The sequence below is a fragment of the Mytilus trossulus genome, chromosome 2 (genome assembly GCF_036588685.1).
Source record: "Mytilus trossulus isolate FHL-02 chromosome 2, PNRI_Mtr1.1.1.hap1, whole genome shotgun sequence".
Classification (NCBI taxonomy): Eukaryota; Metazoa; Mollusca; class Bivalvia; order Mytilida; family Mytilidae; genus Mytilus; species Mytilus trossulus.
This window is the reverse complement of record NC_086374.1, coordinates 98,522,101-98,543,385: the sequence shown is the minus strand read 5'-3', so window position 1 is coordinate 98,543,385 and position 21,285 is coordinate 98,522,101. Positions and strand designations below refer to the sequence as shown.

The 21,285-nt window shown below is 33.2% G+C and overlaps 1 protein-coding gene across 1 annotated transcript; it reads left to right on the top strand.

The window, feature by feature from the left end:
• Nucleotides 1–273: 273 nt before the first annotated feature.
• On the top strand, nucleotides 274–17,450 carry LOC134708502 (protein PF3D7_1417600-like). The gene is made up of 3 exons (XM_063569101.1): nucleotides 274–381; nucleotides 10,601–10,690; nucleotides 12,116–17,450. Exon 3 carries the CDS (start codon nucleotides 12,125–12,127, stop codon nucleotides 15,950–15,952), a length of 3,828 nt encoding a protein of 1,275 aa, XP_063425171.1. The 5' UTR covers nucleotides 274–381; nucleotides 10,601–10,690; nucleotides 12,116–12,124; the 3' UTR covers nucleotides 15,953–17,450.
• The last annotated feature ends 3,835 nt before the right edge of the window (nucleotides 17,451–21,285 follow it).

The window sequence follows — 21,285 nt, the reverse complement described above, 5'->3', positions numbered from 1 at the left end:
GAGATTTCCGTAAAGCTATTGCTATATGAGGTGCAATTTGGGCAAATCAAATTCATTTGTATCTTTCATAAAATTACAGCATAAAAATGCATTTTAAAGTGATATGATTCGAGACGCATTGAATGGTTCAGCATAAAAAACTATTTACATTTTGCAAGTTATTGGTAAAGCCAGTTACAGGTAGTTCGTATTCCAAGTAAAAAGCGTTCACATGACGTTGTGACATTTGATTCGATAGGCGGAGACATCTGTCAACAGTCTGATTGGTTGAAAATAAATATACATGACCCTCGTGATTCATTACGCCTTGACCTATTTATAGTTATAAATGCATTTGTCTGATATTGCCTGCAAGAAGTCTGTAACAAATCTGACACAACGGTAAGTTTCTGATTTTTGTGTATAAAACAGACGACGTATATAAATCTATTAGTTGTTAAAGTATGGCAATTTAAAAGTAGCCAATCGTTTAAGTTGATTCCATATACTTATATGATTGGATATAGCCGCCATTGTGAGATGTTTTACTGACACCATCTTTGTATCGATATGAATAATAATGATGGGCGTGTCTTGGCATTCATTGCTTGAAAGCTTAAAATAGAAATTGACAACCGACGTGGATTTAAAAATGCATAAAAGAAATCGATATTAAGACTAAGACACGAATTGATACAAATATTACACGTCAATCAATTTATAAACAAATTTATATTATAACAGAAGAAATGTTTGATTGCATAATTTATTATTCATATTTAAAAACAAATAAGTCAGGATAGATGTTTTTGAAGATAGTGCACGTGATAATTTGCATAAGAGTAGATAAACGCCCTTACTATGACGTAAATAAAGCAGTGACGTCATGAGGTAGAAAAGTAAGTTTATTTAGAAAAAGCTTCAAACTTTTAAGAACCTTTTAAGAAAATTGACAGAGCAAACTATCACGTGTTGTGTGTTTACTTCAATATTTTTTGACAGCAAAAATGACAAAACAAAATATTTTCCTTGGTAATCATATTTTATGGGGCGTTTTTTTTTGTTGCTTTCTCTATATATATATTAAAGTTATTAACATGTAATACATTTTATTGACGATTTTGTTTTATGTTACCATTATACATTAAGTTCAGTCTGCATTGAGTAAAATAAATACTTAAGGGGGTTCGCGGGTCTAAATCTTTTATATAGGATTTCTCTATATTTTTCTATAAATGAACTTTATCTTAAAGTTAATAGGAAAATAAAATAAAAAAGTGGGGTCACCGTTCATTTGCGCTCACAATCTGCCTTCGAAAGAAGCATACATTTTTGTAAAAGTGTTTTTTTTCTGTTGAAGTAATAAGAGAAATAAAGTTAATATCGAAATAAAAAAAGAAATTTATTACAGAAATCGCTCAAATTTTACAATAACTTAGTTTAAGTACAGCTTATATGGAAATTATATTAAAAAATATAGGTCACCGATGAGTTGAAAAAGATATTTCAATTTTAAAGCCAAAAAATGGCATTTTTCCATCAAAGGGAGATAATTTGGAACTTTTTTCAATGATGTATACATTTTAAAAGTCATCTGGGGCCAAAACGAATTGATTGTTTTGAATGATTTTTGTACCATATGATGAAGTAACAACTACAAAAGGTAACAAATAAAATTTGTAATGAAAAACAAATGTTAATTTTTTTCTGAAATTTTTATACCCTCGAGCCTCCTTAAAAGTGGCATAAACAAGCTGTTAAATCCATGATAACAGATTTGATACACATTTTCATATTTGATCTAATGTATACTAAAACGTATATGTATTCAAATTACAAAAACAAAGAAAGAAACAAACAATTAATAGGTCATTAGCTACGACATGTACAATGATGTACGAGATATAAAAAAATGTAATCATTACTGTACAAGATATAGTGAAATAATTATTTGCTTTTTAGCAGCCAATTTGGTTAAATTTTGCCAAAATAAGCAAATAAGTATCGCTGATGAATAATTCACTTGCAAGTGAATAATTCGACCTGGTGAATCCTTATTTATCGACCTTGAATTTAACCCATTACACCTGGAGATGGGTTACGTTTTCATTCAGCAATAGGCTACTTGCCAATTCCCGTAATTGAAACTGTAATTAGAGATCCCTTTTTTAGTTTTTTTTTACGAGAGACATTTATTTTATTTACAATGGAGAACCAGCAGAAAGAGCAAATTTACCTGTGCGTAATTTGAGTAATCTTTTAGGTTTTTAAATCTTATAATTTCATTAATTTGTTGTTCAGGTAAATACTTTTGACATCAGCAATTATTTTTAATTAAAATAAGTGAAACCGACAATACTTCACTTTCAATTCATCATGCTTTGCATTGGAAAATGCCAATTTTTTTCGGTATGGAACCGGCTGACGATTGGCAAAGGGATGAAATTTGCTTAAATGTGTGTTATAACAGAATCAAATCGGTAATTGGCAAATGGACGATTGAAAGATGTATAATGTCATTATTAACAAGGATTAAGCATATGACTGTATGACTCGATGATCGGATCCACCAAAGAATCAATTTTCTACACCTTAAAATGACGATAAGCTCATACTTTTAAATCTACAATTTGTAATCAAACATACCTAGAAAAATTGCACGTGGAAGCTATCTGTTTATATTAATGTTTGTATCTAGCTATATGGCAGTCTGCAGTCTTCGGGAGTCCTATCGAGGAATAATTAGATGTTCTCTCGACAACAATACACATGGAGTTTTGAAACATTTTGACGAGTTCATACATTGTAAATTGTTAAAAATTTATACTTAAATAAATTTGATATATATACGTTTTAGTGTTATAAATCAAATGGGAGAATATGAGTCAAAATAGGTGAACGTGACAACTAATGCACCCTTAACAATACATGAACTCGTTTAAATGTATAAGTATATCGTGTCTTGTTAAGACTAAATGCAATCTTACCACTGACGATGACTGCCGACGATCTTACGACCTGATATTGATATAGTTGATAAAGACAACATCATACACGTGCACTTATGTAGGTCTGTTTGATTTTACGTTTACATTTATGTTGGCGTTTGTTTTTGTAGCAGTTCAGTGTTTCTGTAATTTTGTTGTTTTCCTCGGTTTTGATTTGTGAGCTGGATTTGTTTTCGCTTCACCGATTTATGACTATTGAACAGTTGAATGCTACTGTTGCCTTAATTTATATTTTAAAATGTAAATCCTGGTTTTGACCTGTATACATGCATATTTTTTGGGACGAACCATTCGTCGAAATATTTTTTCCTGGTGGCTGTCTTGTTTCAGTTTCCTTCCTTTTGATATCCGAACTACACGACTAGCATGTATACGTAACAGGGTCAAGTGAAACTCAGAAAGATTGTATGATTACAGGTTTAAATGTGTTGGAATATTGACTTAATAGCCAACAACACATTTACGGTAATTTTTGTAGCTTGTTATGTAAAAATTATTTGACAGCTAATTATCGAAGTATTATGGCAATATTTTTCTATAAAAGAGGTGCAATAGATACCAAACTCATATAATGAAAATAAACTGACAACGCCATCACGGCCATGGTTAAAAAAGAAAAAGACAAATAGACAAAAAGTCGTACACACGACACAACATAGACAACCAAAGACTAAGCAACAAGAACCCCAACAAAAACTTGGGATGATCTCGGGTGCTCCGGAAGGGTAAGCAGATCCTGCTCCACATATGGCACCCGTCGTGTTGCTAATGTTATTACGAACCCGGTAAATAGTCTTACTCGGTAGGTCACATTCGTGAAAAGGGAATGGGAGTGTAGTTACGACATAAGGAACATATGTATCCGCTATATCATCTGTGAAATTGATATTCAATAACGATCAACTAACTCGTGATGTCTTCCGTAAAATTTACGAAAGGATGATTTCAACTTCACCTTTTGGAACTTAAGGTTTAATAGCTTCCCGGTGAGCAGCACACCTCTATCAGGGAAATTATGATAGGAAATACAAGTCAGGGAATATCTTATCAATTGGGAGATATATACTCTGTATGCAGGCGCTGCTTGAATGTTGCTGCATTACAATGGAAAGATCACAATTGGGAAGCTGACAGCATCGTTATTGTCGTAATGTTTTGTTTTCAACCGACCTTCATTGTCAATTTCTAGGTGTAAATCACGATAAAATGAAGACTAGTAACTATATCTGTTGTATTCAGTATCTCTAGTTCGATGGGATAGTTCAGCATAGTCACCAAATTTTTGAATTATTTAGTCGGAAAACATCATCTATATATAGTGATTAGTATAGTTAAAGTTTATTGCTAACTATTTTGTTTCTCATAAAGAAGTTTCTGTATAAAGTCAGCCTCATAAGAATAAAGGAACAAGTCGACAAGAAGAGGGAAACAATCGGTTCCCAAAGAAATGCCGATAGTTAGTTAAAAACACGTCCTCCAATCGTAACAAATATGTTGTCAATGAAGAAATAGAGCACCTTGATATTATCAGTCACGAAGAATTTAATGTTTGAATCAGAGTGATTCTTTATATAGAAGAATTTATCCCTTCCTTAGACTAGATACGTTTTCTTCGTTGGCCATTCTTTTTTTTTTTATAAAAAATTATGATTGAAATAAAAAAAGGACATGGATAAAGTCTTTTTCTTTTGTCTTAAAATTATAATAGACAGAGAAAATATAACAGATGCAGAAACAATCAGAATCAGAATTATGAGAGGGTGTCCATTGACATAAAAAAAAATCAGACATCTTCTTATAGCAGTTATTGCCATAAAAGACGATTTTTTCTTTTGTCTGAAACTGGTCTTTACAGCTAAAAAGCCATTTGAAGATTTGCGACTCCTTTGCATCTTTCGTCCGTCTGTCGTTTCCCGGTGTTAACTTTTTCAAAGATCTTATATTTTTAAGACCTGCACCAGTTTCAAGCAAACTTGAGCTGAATGGTCCTTCAATGGACTACTTGAGATATCTAGTATGAAGCTTTTCTCAAAAAAGATGACCGCCATGGAAAAAAAATAAAACACATGAGGGAAATGTAGATTTTCGATTATACATCAAAAACTAAAACAATTAGAGCAAATCTTACCTGAGTTAAATTGATTAACAAATAAAGGTCTATCTTCTGTTGAATTTTGGAATTTCAAAAACATCTGACAAATTGTTCTGTTTGCCCTTTTCATCCTCAAGAAGTTGCGTGCATTCTTCCAGCACTTTATCCAGCAAACAATTTAGTTGTTTCAGAGGCATATTTCCATGGTTTTATAATCTCGTTAAGTTCCCTGTCCTCTAGTTGTCTTGCAATATCTCCCTATAATCTTAATCTCATGCCACATTTTTGTTGTTCCTCAACTTAGTTTGAATATCTTGTTTCCTTATGTCATACAACTTTTGTGTGTTAGTTGGTTTAATTTTAATACTAATAGAGGCTTAATCTAGTGCTTTAAAGCTGTCAAAACCATTTCATACTACGTAATTCACCCTTCTCCATTTGGTGAAGTTCTAAAGTTTTTGCTCCAATGGTTCCCACGTATCAGTAATATAGTATATATCAATAGTTCGGAATTTTTAACGCCATGCCGACTATATTATGGATGTCTAATGATATTTGGATGGCGCTCTATTATCTTAAGGAGGCTCGCGGGTATAAGATTTTCAGAAAAAAAATAAACATTAATTTTTCAATACAAATTTTATTTATAACCTTTAATAGTTGTAACTTTATCATTTGGTACAAAAATCGTTCCAAAAAATCAATTTGTGTTGACCCCAGGTGACTTTTAAAATGTAGATATCATGTAAAAAGCTCCAAATGATCTCCCTTTGGTTCAAAAATGCCATTTTTTGGCATTAAAATTGAAATATCTTTTTTAACTTATCGGTGACCTATATGTTTTATTGTTGCTTTCAAATAAGCTGTACATAAACTAAATAATTGTAAAATTTGAGCGATTTCTGTAATTTAGTTTTTTTTTTTATTTCGATATTACCGTTTTTTCTCCTATTAGTTCAACAGAAAAAAAAGGACATCAACAAAAATGTATGCTTCTTTCGAAGCCAGATTGTGAGCGTAAATGAACGGTGACCCCATTTTTTTATTTCATTTTTCTATTAAGTATAAGATAAAGTTCATTTATAGAAAAATAAAGAGAAATCCTATATTAAATAAAAAAAATCATTTAGACCCGCGAGCCCCCTTAATATGATAGTTCACTCATTTGTGTTTCTGTCACGCGCTCTACTGTTTTATATATCCTTTCTTTGTATTCTCAAGGTTCGGATCGATATATCATCGTCCTGGTGCTACCATGTGTTTATCTCTACCATCTAGTTATGTGTGCATCAGAATGCTTTCTTACCAATTATTACCATTTGAGCTTGGAACGTCAATGCTATTTGAGAGTTTGAAGTGTAAAGAGTGTGACCTGATATTTTGAACATGTTGTATATGATATACATTATGTTCATTAGCAGTTGACCATGTAATGCCCCTTTTTTGTTTGAATAAGACACATTCCCTTAATTTAAATTAATGTTTATCCTTTTTGTATGAATGTTTATTTTAAAAACGGTGTGTGTATTCTTCATCTCTCTGTCATAGGATCCTTGTTCATGTTTTCTATTTTTTCGCTGTTACGTCCATATACTAATTTACGTTAGTCTTCACCTCTCAGTTCACAAATACTTCATAATGTGTGAATACTGTTGCTGGGTGTGGTGTTGATCTATATCTCATTAACATACTTATACCTGAATTGCATCGTCGCTGTGATTTCTTTCATATGAGCGTTTTTCCCGTTTGCGTTACTAAAGTTCTACTTTGCAATATTCCCTCGGATGATCTGGTGTTATCTTGAGGTGATAAAATCACGTTTCAGTTTAATGTTGGAAATAAATTTGAGCTAACTGTCAAATGATTTGTCATTGTCTGTTTCCAATCTTTCAAGAATACCATGGGTTGAAAATACATTTCTCAGTTTTCGAATTGTTGTTCGAGTTGGTATGGTTTTTTGTTTGTTTAAAATTCTGGTAACTTGTTCTTTTATCTTTGATCAATTTTTATTCTGTGACCACTAAATTAAAGTGTCCAATTGAATATGGTCTTTCATAGTTTGCGTCTATTGATGTCATGCTTTTTCTGATATTTTAGTTGGTTTGATATAAGGTACCTGTCTGGGGTATTTTTTTTTTGTATCTTCGCTACCTTGTATTGAAAGTTCACCTTATTATTTTGGTCTAATCCTCACTGATGAGTCTTATGTAGACGAAACGCGTTTCTTGCGTATAATCCAAGTACCTTTGATAACTATTATTAGGTTAAACATGTTGTCCAAGTCCAGCCTGCAGTGATGTAAATATGACGAGCGTATTCAAGACTCATTTAAGACCCAATTGCTGTCATGGGTAAAAATTACTATTGGAAGAATGTAAAAAACGTCTTCAAAATCTATATCGCCATCTTGAAGCTTTAATGACATACTTTCACATTCACCTCACCCGGTAGGGTTACATTTCATAATAACAATCCTATTAACTGCCCTTTAATTTTCTTACATGTTGAGAGATTACGTACTTGACAAGGAATGCATAAATCATTTTTTTCATATATAAAGACGGGTTTATAGTATCATTTAAGATGTAGCTTTATTTCATCTGTTTGGAAGATTGGAACCATTACATGATGAATATAGTTATCAAAGATACCAGGAATTTAGTACGCCAGACACGCGTTTCGTCTACATAAGACTCATCAGTGACGCTCATCTCGAAATATTTGTGAAGCCAAACAAGTACAAAGTTGAAGAGCATTAAGGATCCAAAATTCCAAAAAGTTGTTATTCAGAATGACTAAATCCTTCCTATCAACATCATTGACGTTCTTCATCACAAAGAGGTAACATCTAAAATTCCACGCTCTTTTCAAAATCAGTCTGTTCCTATTGTTTTCTACAGTTACATCACAACCATTGCACTTACAGTATTTAACTGTTAGCAAACATAGCAGGACTTTGATTTAGAAGAATACGTAAACAAAACTGTGAAGTTGGACTGTTCCCACTCGCCTTATATTTTCCGCCCGTCTAGCCATGTTATTTCATGTTGTTTCATCTAAACATAATTCAACATGACCATTTTCCAAAAAGTGACACATCAGTTGGAACCAAATAATATTGTCTTTGTATGTTAATGGAGCTACTACGAGAGCATAGGCAAAAATGAGAATTCAATTAATGAGATTGTAGCAAATCGTTAGTCCATCATCATGGCTTGAATGAACATTACATTGCCATGATTGAACAGCAATCTAACATTTTGTGTAAGGACTTAATTTCTTTGAACTGAATATATAAGCTCCACATAGTTCCATTCAAAAAACGGTACGCTGTCGGCTCATCTGAATGTTCTATGTCCGCAGTGAAAAAAGGCCGAAAATCTATTGTGAAGCTGTTTGGTTGCATAGTCATTTAAAAACAAACTCTTAAAAGACTTCAGGATAACTTCAATCCTGATCATTCTCTGAAATTACTTCGATCAAGACCTATGATTTATCGACCCTTTTATCATGTTCCTATCACCAAGTGAAATTGAAAAAAAAGCATATTAAAGAACGAATCCACAGTGCCTTTAAATATGAAAATAGTAGAATACGCTTGAAATGTTTTGCTGTGGGAAAACGTTCAGCATATTTGCAATAGTGATCAAAAAAGTAAATCATGCTACACAAGAAACAAGTGATCAGTTTGCTTTTTTTTTTATTGATGAACATATTGGTTGAATTTAGAACTTAAGTTTTTTCAACACGTTGTCTGCAATTCGCATGACCTCCAAAAGCAATCAGACCGGATGTGGCGACAGGGTAAACGTCTCCTACAATGCGTGCATGACACAAACCCACAAACAGTCAGGCTTTCACAAAGGACTAAGTCACAGAGCACGACTTAGTTTGTATCTGAAGATCTTAGAATGTGAAGAAAAAAATCAATATTGTGAATGACTTATGACACGTACAAATCGATCGGTCAACAAATTCATGGTGGTAATCGTAAAACATTGGTAGTATACAATTCAGTCTATCAGGTTTTTTTACTGGTTCCTAAACAATAAACAGGTTCGCAAAAAATAACTTGAGTTATCAGTATAAATGTATGGATTTGTATGAAATTTTAGCACAAGATACCAAACCACAATAGGAGGATTGAGATTGATTTTTATACGACCGCAAAAACATTTTGCGCGCATATAATGTTATGATGTCGTCTGCGTCGTCGTCGTCCCAATTCACATTTGTTGTCCGAACAATAACTTAAGTTTAAGTGAATGGATCTCTATGAAATTTTATAAAAAGGTTCGATACTTTAGAAGAAAGTTTGGGATTTATTTTGGGGTTGATGGTCCCTACCGTTTTTGAATTAGGGACCCAAAAACAAGCATTTTTCTACTTTCATGATATCAACTTGGGTATAATCATTTCAATTGCTCTGAAAAGGTACCATCAATGTTTAATACCACAGGTAGAAGATTTGAATTGATTTTGGGGGTTATGGTCTTAAATTTGTAGGAATTTGGGGATAAAAAAGAGGACAAAAGTAGCATTTTTTAAATGTAGTTGTGAGTCAATAGTTATCAAAGGTACCAGGATCATAATTTAGTACGCCAGACGCGCGTTTCGTCTACATAAAACTCATCAGTGACGCTCAAATTAAAATATTTATAAAACCAAACAATACAAAGTTGAAGAGCATTGAGGATCCAAAATTCCAAAAAGTTGTGCCAAATACGGCTAAGGTAATCTACGTCTGGGATAAGAAAATCCTTAGTTTTTCGAAAAATTCAAAGTTTTGTAAACAGGAAATTTATAAAAATGACCACATTATTGATATTCATGTCAACACCGAAGTGTTAACTACTGGGCTGGTGATACCCTCATTGAGAATCTGAAATTCCCAAAAGTTTTGCCAATAACTTGTGTTTAAATGCATAAATCTCTCTGAATTATACCACAAGTTTCCATACTACAATTATGGGCTGGGGTGGTGGTGAGGGGAGGAGTTATGGTTCAAATCATCAAGCAATTAGGGATAAAAAAAAAAAAAGGGGGGGGGGGGGAAACAAGTGTCAGAAACTTATGATGCGTCAACTACTTAATCACAATCGAAATTCAGAGCTGTATCAAGCTTGAATGTTGTGTCAATACTTGTCCGAACTGTTCAGGGTTCGACCACTGCGGAGCATCTGGTTAGTGTTATTGTCGTAGATGTTAAGTAATTTACAGGCAAAAATTAGCAAAAACCAGCATTTTTCATGGTTCAGGACAATACATTGTGAAGTAGACCTAAAGATCTCTATGAAATTTCATCACAAGATGTCAGTCTTTAAAGGAGGGTTATGGGTAGTCATGACTCGCACGTTTTGTTATTTCGGGACAATAACTTGATTAAGTTTTAAATTCTTGGCGTTCTTGGATATGGCGAATGTAGTTGTTTATTAAGGATTCGGATTATCGTATGCGTTTGTCTATCTTTATTATATTTAGATTATCCGCCTTATGAATTATATCATATTTTAATTTTCAGAGCGTCCGTCGTATGCCGGACTGGATCGTCACAAAAATCAATCAGGAATAAACGAAAATGAACAAATAGGAACGTTTTTGAGTTCATCAGGTATGGTTATTTATTTGTAGATTTGTTTATTTAAACATACATGGTTTTCTCAAACACAGAGGTCTTTGAAAGTTGGTATGAAACTTGTCACAGAACACCTTTTAAAGTATTAAAACCAAGATTCTTTTCGAAAAGCATACACACCAACGTTCTCAACCATGTGTTTACGAATTATACTAAATGTTTCCCATTGGAATTTAGATACAATTTAAAAGAAATGATTATTTACGGTTACAAAACTATTCAACAGTCTCATTTTCTGTACTAAAGCACATATTAGAAAAAGCTAACATTTCTGAAACCAGTGTGTAATAATAGTTGAAAAGGAAACCCGTTTGACTTAGGCACCCAATCAACAGGATTCAGAATATGGTGAGGTTTACTCAGCAGCTCATTAAACACGTGATATCTGAATTAATGAGAAACACATTCACCAAAATAAATATTTTAGTAGGTTTGGTTTTTGCATAAATAAAACTTATTCAGACATAGATAGATATATCAACAAAAACAAAACCAATAAAACGTTAAACGATCTACGGATTAACACTCTCATCAATTCGTATGTCAATACTGGTGTCATGAAAGGGTAAACATGACCTGACTGTACAATAGTAACCTTCGATCTTTGCCATTGAGACTACCAGTCAACAATGAAGAGTAAGATGTATAATATATATAATACTTTTAAAAACATCCATCGGTTGACACCATTGCATGAACCCGATGTTAATACAAGTACTAGCATTGCAAGTATATCTTCTAATGTACGACTTAAGTGGGAAAAAAAAGATAAAAAAAAGATACCAAATTGACATTCAAACTCATAATTGACAACGCCATGGCAAAAAACGACAAACCAACAAAAGACCAACACCATTGTACAACACACAACATATAATACGTATTACAGACTGAGCAAAATAAACCCCACCAAAAACCGGATTCCTTTCATGTACTACGCAAGAGATAGCAGTGACTCAAATACTCTCAATACTTATTACCAATATACACAGATTTGGAATTTTGTTGGCGTCACTTAAACTGTTCTATAGTTATGCCCTTTACAAAAAATTGCTAAAAAAAAATCCCGTTCTCTTACCATGCTAACTTTTAATTTATTAAGAACCAAATGTGATGAAACTTATACAATATGGGTATAACCACAAAACTTAGATCAAGTACGAATTTGGGTAGCGTCGCATTTACTGTTCTTGATTTATGTCACTTTATAACATTGAAAACAGTTGAAATGTTAAGAGAAAGGTACATCAGAATGAATTGACCTGTAACGGCAAACATTTATTCTCCGTCTTTATACAACCCATCACAATGTCTCCACGAAAGATATGGATCTTAAAATGTAACAGTATATTGAATCACACGTTTGTATTAAACTAATCTTTTTACACTTATTAATTGCAGGTCGTAATAATGAGCGAAATGAATATACGGATAGATTCGGTGTTTTCGTTGAATACCCAAGATAGACATTCATCCGGAAGTACATCTGATTGTACTAAAGACATAGAAAATTTTAATTCTTTAACCGAAAAGTATTGTGCTGTAAATCTTGAAAAAATAGATCTTGGCACAAAAAAATATGTCTCTTATAGAAAATGGATGAAAAATCATAAACATTGTTCTTCGATCTGCTTTAAAAAGAGAGGAGATAAACAGTGTGAGGAATTAAATGTTATTGCTGACAATAGACGTTTAACAAGGAAAAGAAAACATGAACTGAATAATACAGAAAATAACCAAAATCCGCATTTACATAAATTATGTATAGTGAAAACCATGCATGATAAGACAAATTTTCGAACTACTGAAATTTACAATGTAGGAAATTTACATGGAACTGGAGAAGTCAAAAACTCCAAATCAAGTGTAAGGATATATCATGATTTTTTTGAAAATGCCACAGACAATGGAAATTTCGCTCTTGATAGTATAATACCTAGTACGAGTTTGATAAAAGGTAATTTAAAAAAACGACTTCGTGTAAGAACACCGAAAAGACAATACAATGATCAAAAGTTGGACAAAAACGATGATAGTAAAAATGACATATCATGTAGAAGTACTACAAATAGTGGTAAAACACATGACAATACAGCAAATAACGAACCAAAAATTGACGACCCTTTGTTATTACATAAAAAAATAAAGAAAGAACCAGACATCGAATTTGAAACAAGGACTAACGTGGAACAAGTTTTTCAAGATTTGCAAAACCCCGTTAGTGAACAGTCGTTTCGTGACATATGTGATAAAATTGCCAAGACACCGAAGGAAAAGCGTGCTTCTTACATTGAAAAACTTAGGTCAATTTTGGATGAAAGTGATATTAATAATACAGTCGAAAATGAATCTACTGATGTAGATAGGAAATCTGAGTTACAAATTCACGATGATCCGAAAAATGTTGATAGTTTAAATGAAAACAAAATTGTTAAAAGTTGTACAAAATCTACTCTGGAAATTGACAGTACTAAAACGGTAGCAGCATTTCAAATGTTTAATATTGGTGGTAAACAATTTGTAATGCAAGCTAATGCAGACCAGAACGTGGAATCATCAGAGAGCCAATGTCAATCAAAAACTATAGATGCATTAAATGTGAATGCTAGCGCTCCAACCAGTTTATATTCCAACGTTAGCCAGAGGTACCCAGTAAACAATAACAATATCACTTTAGTATCTCTGCCCTCTCAGAATCAGACTAACATAATAAACAGCGCTCAGTCAAAACCCAAAGAGCTACATGGTCATCTTATCACACAATCTGATGGCAAACAGTTCTTCTTACCTTTGTTGGAAGGTAAGACGACTGTTCCTTCGAAACCAGATACTCAAATAAATCTTAATATTGAAAATCCAAAAACAAAGACTTTTCAGACCGGAGGTTCAGTCATATCAACTCCAGGTATGTCAGGTCAATTACAAGTTCCGAATCAAAGTTTGCTAGCTGATGTTGGAAAAGGAAAATCAGGTCGTATTCAGACTAACGTGACAAATATATTACCTCAGTTCGTAAACCAATTGAATCGTGATTTGAAATCTGAAGTGTCTCAACAAGTGTCTAGTGGTTCAAAGCAAAATATATTGATACCAAATGCAGTAAATTCCCAAGGAACTTTACAATTAACTAACACCCTCAATGCTTCTCAAAATGCTGGTAATTTATCATCCCTAGGTAATGTGAACAACTTTGAACCGGTAAATCAACCTAAGCTGTTATTACCAGTGAACATAAACGGAGTTCAGCAAAACGTTTTGTTTGATATGTTACCAGACGGCCGCTTGCAATTATCATCTGCAGTTGATGGACAAAAAAATACAGCACCGGGGAACAATGGACACAATAAGGTTTTAGGACTTTTCTCAAACAGCAATGTAGGTAATCAACAACAACTCTTTCCTTTAAACCAACAGGTAACAACTAACCAAAATGTATCAATCAATCCAAATTCAAATTTTGTGAATCATAATATTCCGATCATCCAACCGCAGACCAGTCTCCATCATGCTTTAAGTAATCACATCAAAACAGAAAAACAGAATGTTTTAATAAGCTCGTCTCATGGTGGTAACCAGAGTGCATTAAATAACCCTGTTCATTCTAGTCTTAACCAGAGTTTTCTAGTGAATCAACAACAAATAAATAATCAAGGTGTTTTTAATAGCCAGACTCAGCCAATTATCATTGGATTGAACGGAGGACAATTACCAATCATGCAACAAGGAATATCTCAAATGCCTATTATCAATACAGCGATTGGACAAAACCCAATATTAAATCCAGGATTAGATATAAGTACAATCTTAGGACAATTTTCTAATCTAACTAATCTACAGTTAGGTCAAAATACTCAAACACAAAATCTTGTAGTATTGGGTCAGTTGGCACAACCCACACAATCCGTTCCAAACATGCAAACAGCACCGTCACCCAAACAACTTCCATCAGCAAGTCAGCTCCTCTTGAACATAGCATCTCATAAGATTGGTCAAGCTAAAACGACTATAACCGGATCGACAGCAAATCCTCCAATTATGTCCATTTTCCCGCAAAATATATCCAGGATGTCAAATAATAACATTCAAATGAAAACGATAACAGATGGTCAATTTGTTAAAACGGGGAATGTGAGCAATGATTCAAAAACTGCAAATATTCAGCACAAAACTGGTAAAACATCATCTCAACATACTAGTACTCAAAGGCCACTTAGGCCTCTTGCTGTATCGTCCGCTGGTAAAGAGGCAGACAGTAAACCTGTCTGTTCATTTCAGACACCCTCAACACAATTTAAATCCTCGCAACACCAATATTCAGCTCACACAATGAGTAATGCGTCGTCAGCACCAAGTTCTGCATGCAATTGGTCTTCCCTGCAGTTCGATAAGACAATGGTGCGGGATTTCAAAAAAGAAATTAAATCCCCTACTACTTATGCTATTAATGTAAGTAAAGACACGGCAATGAATGTAAGTCAGTCAAATAGAATGGCTGAAATCTCAACACAAAACTCAAAAAAGGAGTTGACTAGGTCGTTGCCTGTACCAATTTTCATAAGAACATCTACTGGAAATATAATGCCAACTTCAACTGTTAAACCTTTTATTGAGCAAGGAAATCGACCTCAAAATGTGGCTCCTGTATTTACACCTTCTTCTAGTGAAAAAACAATACGCACTTCCTCAGCAACTCAGTACATAATCCAACCAATGGTTCAACTAAACAATCACCAAAATGGAAACACGTTGGTCAAAACTGTAATACCTGCACAAGGATACGCCAAGTCTCCAGCGTTGACAACTCGTCCTCGGAACTCATCAAGTGCATCTCCGTTGGTTACTCAGACTGTTAAAGATCTTGCACAGACGCATCCTTTACTGCAAAAATCATTACAAAGTGGCAACTGCTCAACGTCCATGGATGTGAAAAGAAGCAAACGAAAACCTCAGGTTGTTGTTCGTGTTGACCCTGATGCTATCGATGTCGACGAAGAAACATCGAGTCCTGAAAAAGATTATTCAATGTTTAATATTCGTACGTGTTCCGTGTCAACAGCAGTAACGGCATCGATTACTCCAAGAATAGACCCTACTATAGTTGAAAGGGGACTAAGAATACCAGACAGTATGTTGGAAGAACTACGGGGGAAAAATATAGCCAATCTTCAAAAGAAATCAGTTGAAACAGCTATCCAGAAGCTGATGCTCAATAAACTGTTCCTTAATAAACATAATTAACAGGGACATAGACGTGTATTTTCTACACGCCTGTATCGTAATGTACTCTTGAACTTTTGTATTTGTTTTACAAGTCTCTTTTTTATGTTTTGTAGCATTGTCGAACGAAAACATTGTGTATCTAAAGTTAGTTTCCTGCTGTTAAGGCTAGTTTGTTATGTTAACCACTCTTAAACGTGAAATAGAGTTTGACCTATACCCGTCATTCCGTCCTTCTTAAAGTCAGCCAGTTGTCCGACGTTTTGTTCGTCATTTTGATATTCTGGGATTTTGAATAGTTATGAATCAGATCTAGTGATAGTGTTTTATATTTGTTGACCGACTTTTGTCATAAGTATATGTTCCTTATTGAACTTCTCTGTACACGTCGTTTTTTTAAATTGAAATTCGTTTAACTAATTTTGTTTTGGTTAGAAAATGTTGCACGAGAGGGCATTCATGTAGTACCAGTACTTTTATTTTTTTCTTTCTTCAGAATTTGGATGCTAGAATATTTGTGTAAGATATTGATATAATTTTCATTGTATTCATAACAGTTATGATCTGGTATATTTCATAACAGGGAAATGATAGATTTTTTTAACTTTAATTCAACGGAAGTGGTTCTTAATTTCTATTTCTTCCTATGTATTATTGAAATAAAGAAAAAAGAAAATATGTCAAGATAGTTGGACACACTACTACTATTCTAAAGGCTTACACTCTTGTGGGTTATTCTCACAGACAACCATATGTTCATTAGTTATCAATGTAGGTGTAAAGTATAATAACTTTATCTACAGCGGTTTAAAATTGACATATGTGATCCTTATTTGTCAAATGAACTTCAAAATAGTTTGGGATTTCCGAATTCCGCTGTTTTTTTTATTCATGGCAAATGCTCATTGTATGTTTTTGAGTTAAATGCACATTTTTGCTACTTTTCTTTTCCTTTTTCATACTTTTAAAATGCTTAAATTGCTTAAGGGTTTCATTTCCTCTCTTTATTTTTGAAATCCAAAACAGTGCTTTTTGAAGTTAATGTTGAATTATCTGATGAGAATATATCCTTGAATTGTATGTTTATGCATGTTGCTTTATGTTTACCAATTGTTGATCTTAATAAACGAAAAGATATTACTATATCTATAATTATTATACAAGATAAGCTTAAAAACCCGATCCAAGTAAGGTTTGACGCGTCATTTAATTGCAAAACGTAGATCGACTTTGATATTGTTCAACTTGCGTGTTTGTCCAAAGCCAGGGGTCGCATGTCAACAATAACCTATTTCCCCCCGAAATTCAGTCCGTCCATACGTCCCCAAATTGGTTTCCGTTTGCACTAATCAATGTTTAGGTTACCGTTCTCTTAACTTAAGTTTTCCTAACCAAATGTTACGAGACTTTTTCCACAATGCCAATTACCCCTTAATACAGATTAAGTTCGAAATTTGATGGCGTCACTTATACAGTTCTTGAAATATGCCCCTTTCTAAACATAAAAATTGTTTGGTTTGTTTCTGTTTTTTAACTTTAGTTTGCCTCAACCAAATGTTATGAAACTGATACTCAATGCTCATTACCACAAAACACATATCAAGATTGAATTTTAGTGTTGTCACTTTTACCCTTTTAGAGTTATGACATTTTACAAGTGGAAAAAATGCTGTATTTTTCGTTTCTGTTCTCTAATTTGTGTCTGCTTCAAATAAATATTATACCTATAAACAATGCTTATTTCCAAAAAAAATCAGATCAAGTTCAAAATTCGGTAGCTTCACTTCTACAGTTCTTAAGTCATATACCATGTATACCTTAATAGCGTTATATGGAAGCGGTGGTATCATCTGTGTTCAATCGAAACATTCCCCATTTATTTCTATTTAACTTTTCATCGTTTATTTATGTGTTAAATCTGTACTTCATGATAAATTTTGTCTCTTGTTACTCGTTTTGGACTCCATATAATTATTGAAAATTTTTATGGTTTTCAATAGACATGATCAACTAGATTTTTGAGTATGATTGATAGCCTAAAATGTAAAGTAACAAAAAAACCGAACTGCAAAGAAAATGCAAATTGAAAAGTCCTTTTTTTAAATCTGAAACACAGCATTAAACAAATTAAAACAAATAACTGTCAAAAACAAAACTTGGTACACGCATTTCCTGATATATAGAAGATGGTTATATAGCTAGTCAAATCTCTTTAATGACAGTCGTATAGATTGTTTCTTAAATTGACATTCAGTATTATACTGATTAAATGACACCAATGCTTGCTGACTTTTCTGTCCTCATACTGGACTTAATTATTTTTGCATAAAAGCATTTGTTTTAAGTCAAAAAGAAAAGAATATCTTAGTCCTTTCAATTTTAACTTTAGTTAAGTAAGATGCTATTCATTCAGTTGGCTTTTTTTAGCACGTTCAACTTATATATTGTTGTCAACTTGAAATACAGGATAAAAAGAGTTCTACGTCACATCTATATCCTGTCCATGAAATTAGAATACTGGAATTAGTTGTCAAATGTACAAGGCGCGCGTTTCGTCTACATAAGACTCACAAGTTACGATGATATCAAAATATTCATAAAGCCAAAGAAGTACATAGTGGAAGAGCATTGAGGATCCAAAATTCCAAAAGGTTGTGTCAAATATCGCTAAGGTAATCTTTGCCTGGGATAAGAAAAGCCTTAGTTTTTCGAAAAATTCAAAGTTTCGTAAACATGAAATTTATTAAAATTACCACATTATTGATATTCATGTCAACACCGAAGTGTTGAGTACTGGCCTGCTGATACCGTCGGGGACGAAACGTCCACCATCAGCGGCATCGACCCAGTGGTGTAAATAGTTATCAAAGGTACCAGGATTATAACTTAGTACGCCATACGCGCATTTCGTCTACATAATACTCATCAGTGACGCTCATATCAAAATATTTATAAAGCCAAACAAGAACAAAGTTGAAGAGCATGATTATGGATATCCTGTTCAGTATTGTCATTACAAGCAAAACTTTGGTGTTTACGTAAATCATTTGAAATGGCTTACAAAACCCTAGCTATTGGCGTTATGGCCACTTGAGAAACAGACGTATACGTTTATAACATTTCAAGAGTTCTACAATCTCTATAAAGAGTTGGGTTGCTTGTTGCAGTGTCTCAACTTCTCCAAGTTTGACATAGACATATAAACTCCAAAGTGTTGATAGTCCTAAATTTCAATCTAACGTTATTGCCGGCTTTAATTGATGGAAATTGATAAGAATTGTATGATTAATGCCGAAGTATGATGGGTAAACAATGTGACCACCACTTGGCCCCATCAATTTGTATTTCAAGCCGTTCCATTCATTGTTGTCAAGCATGCGAATTTTGTCGAAAAAACGAGACAACGATTTTACATTCCGTCGTCGTCGTCGATGAAGACTGATTTACCCCCAATTTATATTATAATGTTATAAACGTATACGTCTGTTTCTCAAATGGCCAAAATGACACTAGGGTATTGTAAGCCGTTTCTAATGATTAAGAACCATAGTGTTGCTTATAACTACACCTGACAATAGGACATCCAAAATCACAGATTCCAGTATTCTAATTTCATGGACAGGAAATATATGTTTATCAAATTATGTCAGTTTGTTTTGCTCTCACATTGTAGTCAATAAAATGGAACTATACGCGAATCAGAGTTTTAGACAGCTATTTAATCAAGTTCAATCCGCCTATTTCTACATAAGGAAATGCCTGTGTACCAAGTCACGTTACAGTTGTTTTCAATTCGTTTAGTATGTTAGAGCTTTTGATTTTGCTATTTGATAAGGGACTTTCCGTTTTGGATTTTCCTTAGAGTTCGGTATTTTTGTTTTGTTTTTATGTTGTAAATCAGTTTACTATAGTTGTTGTGTATAACTTAATAAACATAGGCCCTGTCGAACTGTCCCCAGTATAATAAAAAAAAATATCGTAGACAGACTAAACAATATTACACAAAATTCTACGGCACTTTGTTAGCTGTATATAATACAGAAGATATTGGATTAATTTCATTAAAATTTTGCAAAACTAAGAACCATTGTGTGCCTTGGCAAAATAGCATATCACTATTAAAGTATTGTCAACTTCTTGATTACAATGAATTAAGTTGGAGGTTGCCTATTGACAATTCGTCTTAAAGCAAATGAGAGGGACTCACGAAGAACACCCGTCATCCACGTCTGCATTGGTTTCTGTGTTCGAAACGAAAGCAATATGACGTAGGAAACAGCTGCAATTTTAAGAGACTGACCAGATTCTGTCAAATGATCAATATTTTTCATAGATTTTGGCTGTATTTAGCAAAACTTTTAGGAATTTTGGTCCTCAATGCTCTCCAACTTCGTACTTTATTTGGCCTTTTTAATTTTTTTGGATTCGAGCGTCACTGATGAGTCTTTTGTAGACGAAACGCGCGTCTGGCGTATATACCAAATTTAGTCCTGGTATCTATGATGAGTTTATTTTTTGATACAGTTGTATAATCCATTTTTTTCTAATCTAAAAAAAAATATATATTTACATCCTAGTAATCTGGTGTGAGGGTGCAACTATGGGAATATGAATGCCATCTATGAAAATAAGATCCCTCTAATGTCTTTCTTTAACTGACTTATTCTTTTTGTACACTTCCACATCACATAAAAATGACAGATTTGATTCAAGTGTGCAACCCAGATGTATGGAAGCCACACTCCTTGGTGTAAAAATGTATTGAAGAACTAATTCAAGAAAAGAGGTGAATCTGGTAAATATTTAAGACTTTATCAAAGAAAACATTAATCTTTCAATTACTTACTAAACTTAATAATGATGTCATTCAAGTATTTGTTGTTTTAATAGTTATATGAAATTTCGGAACGACGCTTGCACATTGTAAAATTTTCGATTTTCTATATTATAAATATAACAATGAGGCTAGGTTGAGAAATTAATTTGACGACAAAAGAGATGGTTTTAATATTTTAATAGTATACTTTTTTTATATTCCATTTTTCTTTAGCAAAAAAAAACCGGGTCAAATATAACAGACTTGAAAGTATATACTCCAAACGCACGTTGAGTCTTCGAAAGATTTACTAGTGTCGCTTGATTACAAAACATAAAGATGCCTAATAAAGCACGAAGTTAAAAAGTATTAAGAACCCAAAATGTCGAAGGTTTTGGCTATTATTCGTTTGTTTCTCTGTCTTATATTTTCTCCAATTTACACGTTTATTTATTGTAACCCTGTCGTGAAATGTTGTAATTTTAATATCATAATTAACACTATCATTAAAACGGGAGGTTTGGCATGACACAAAACT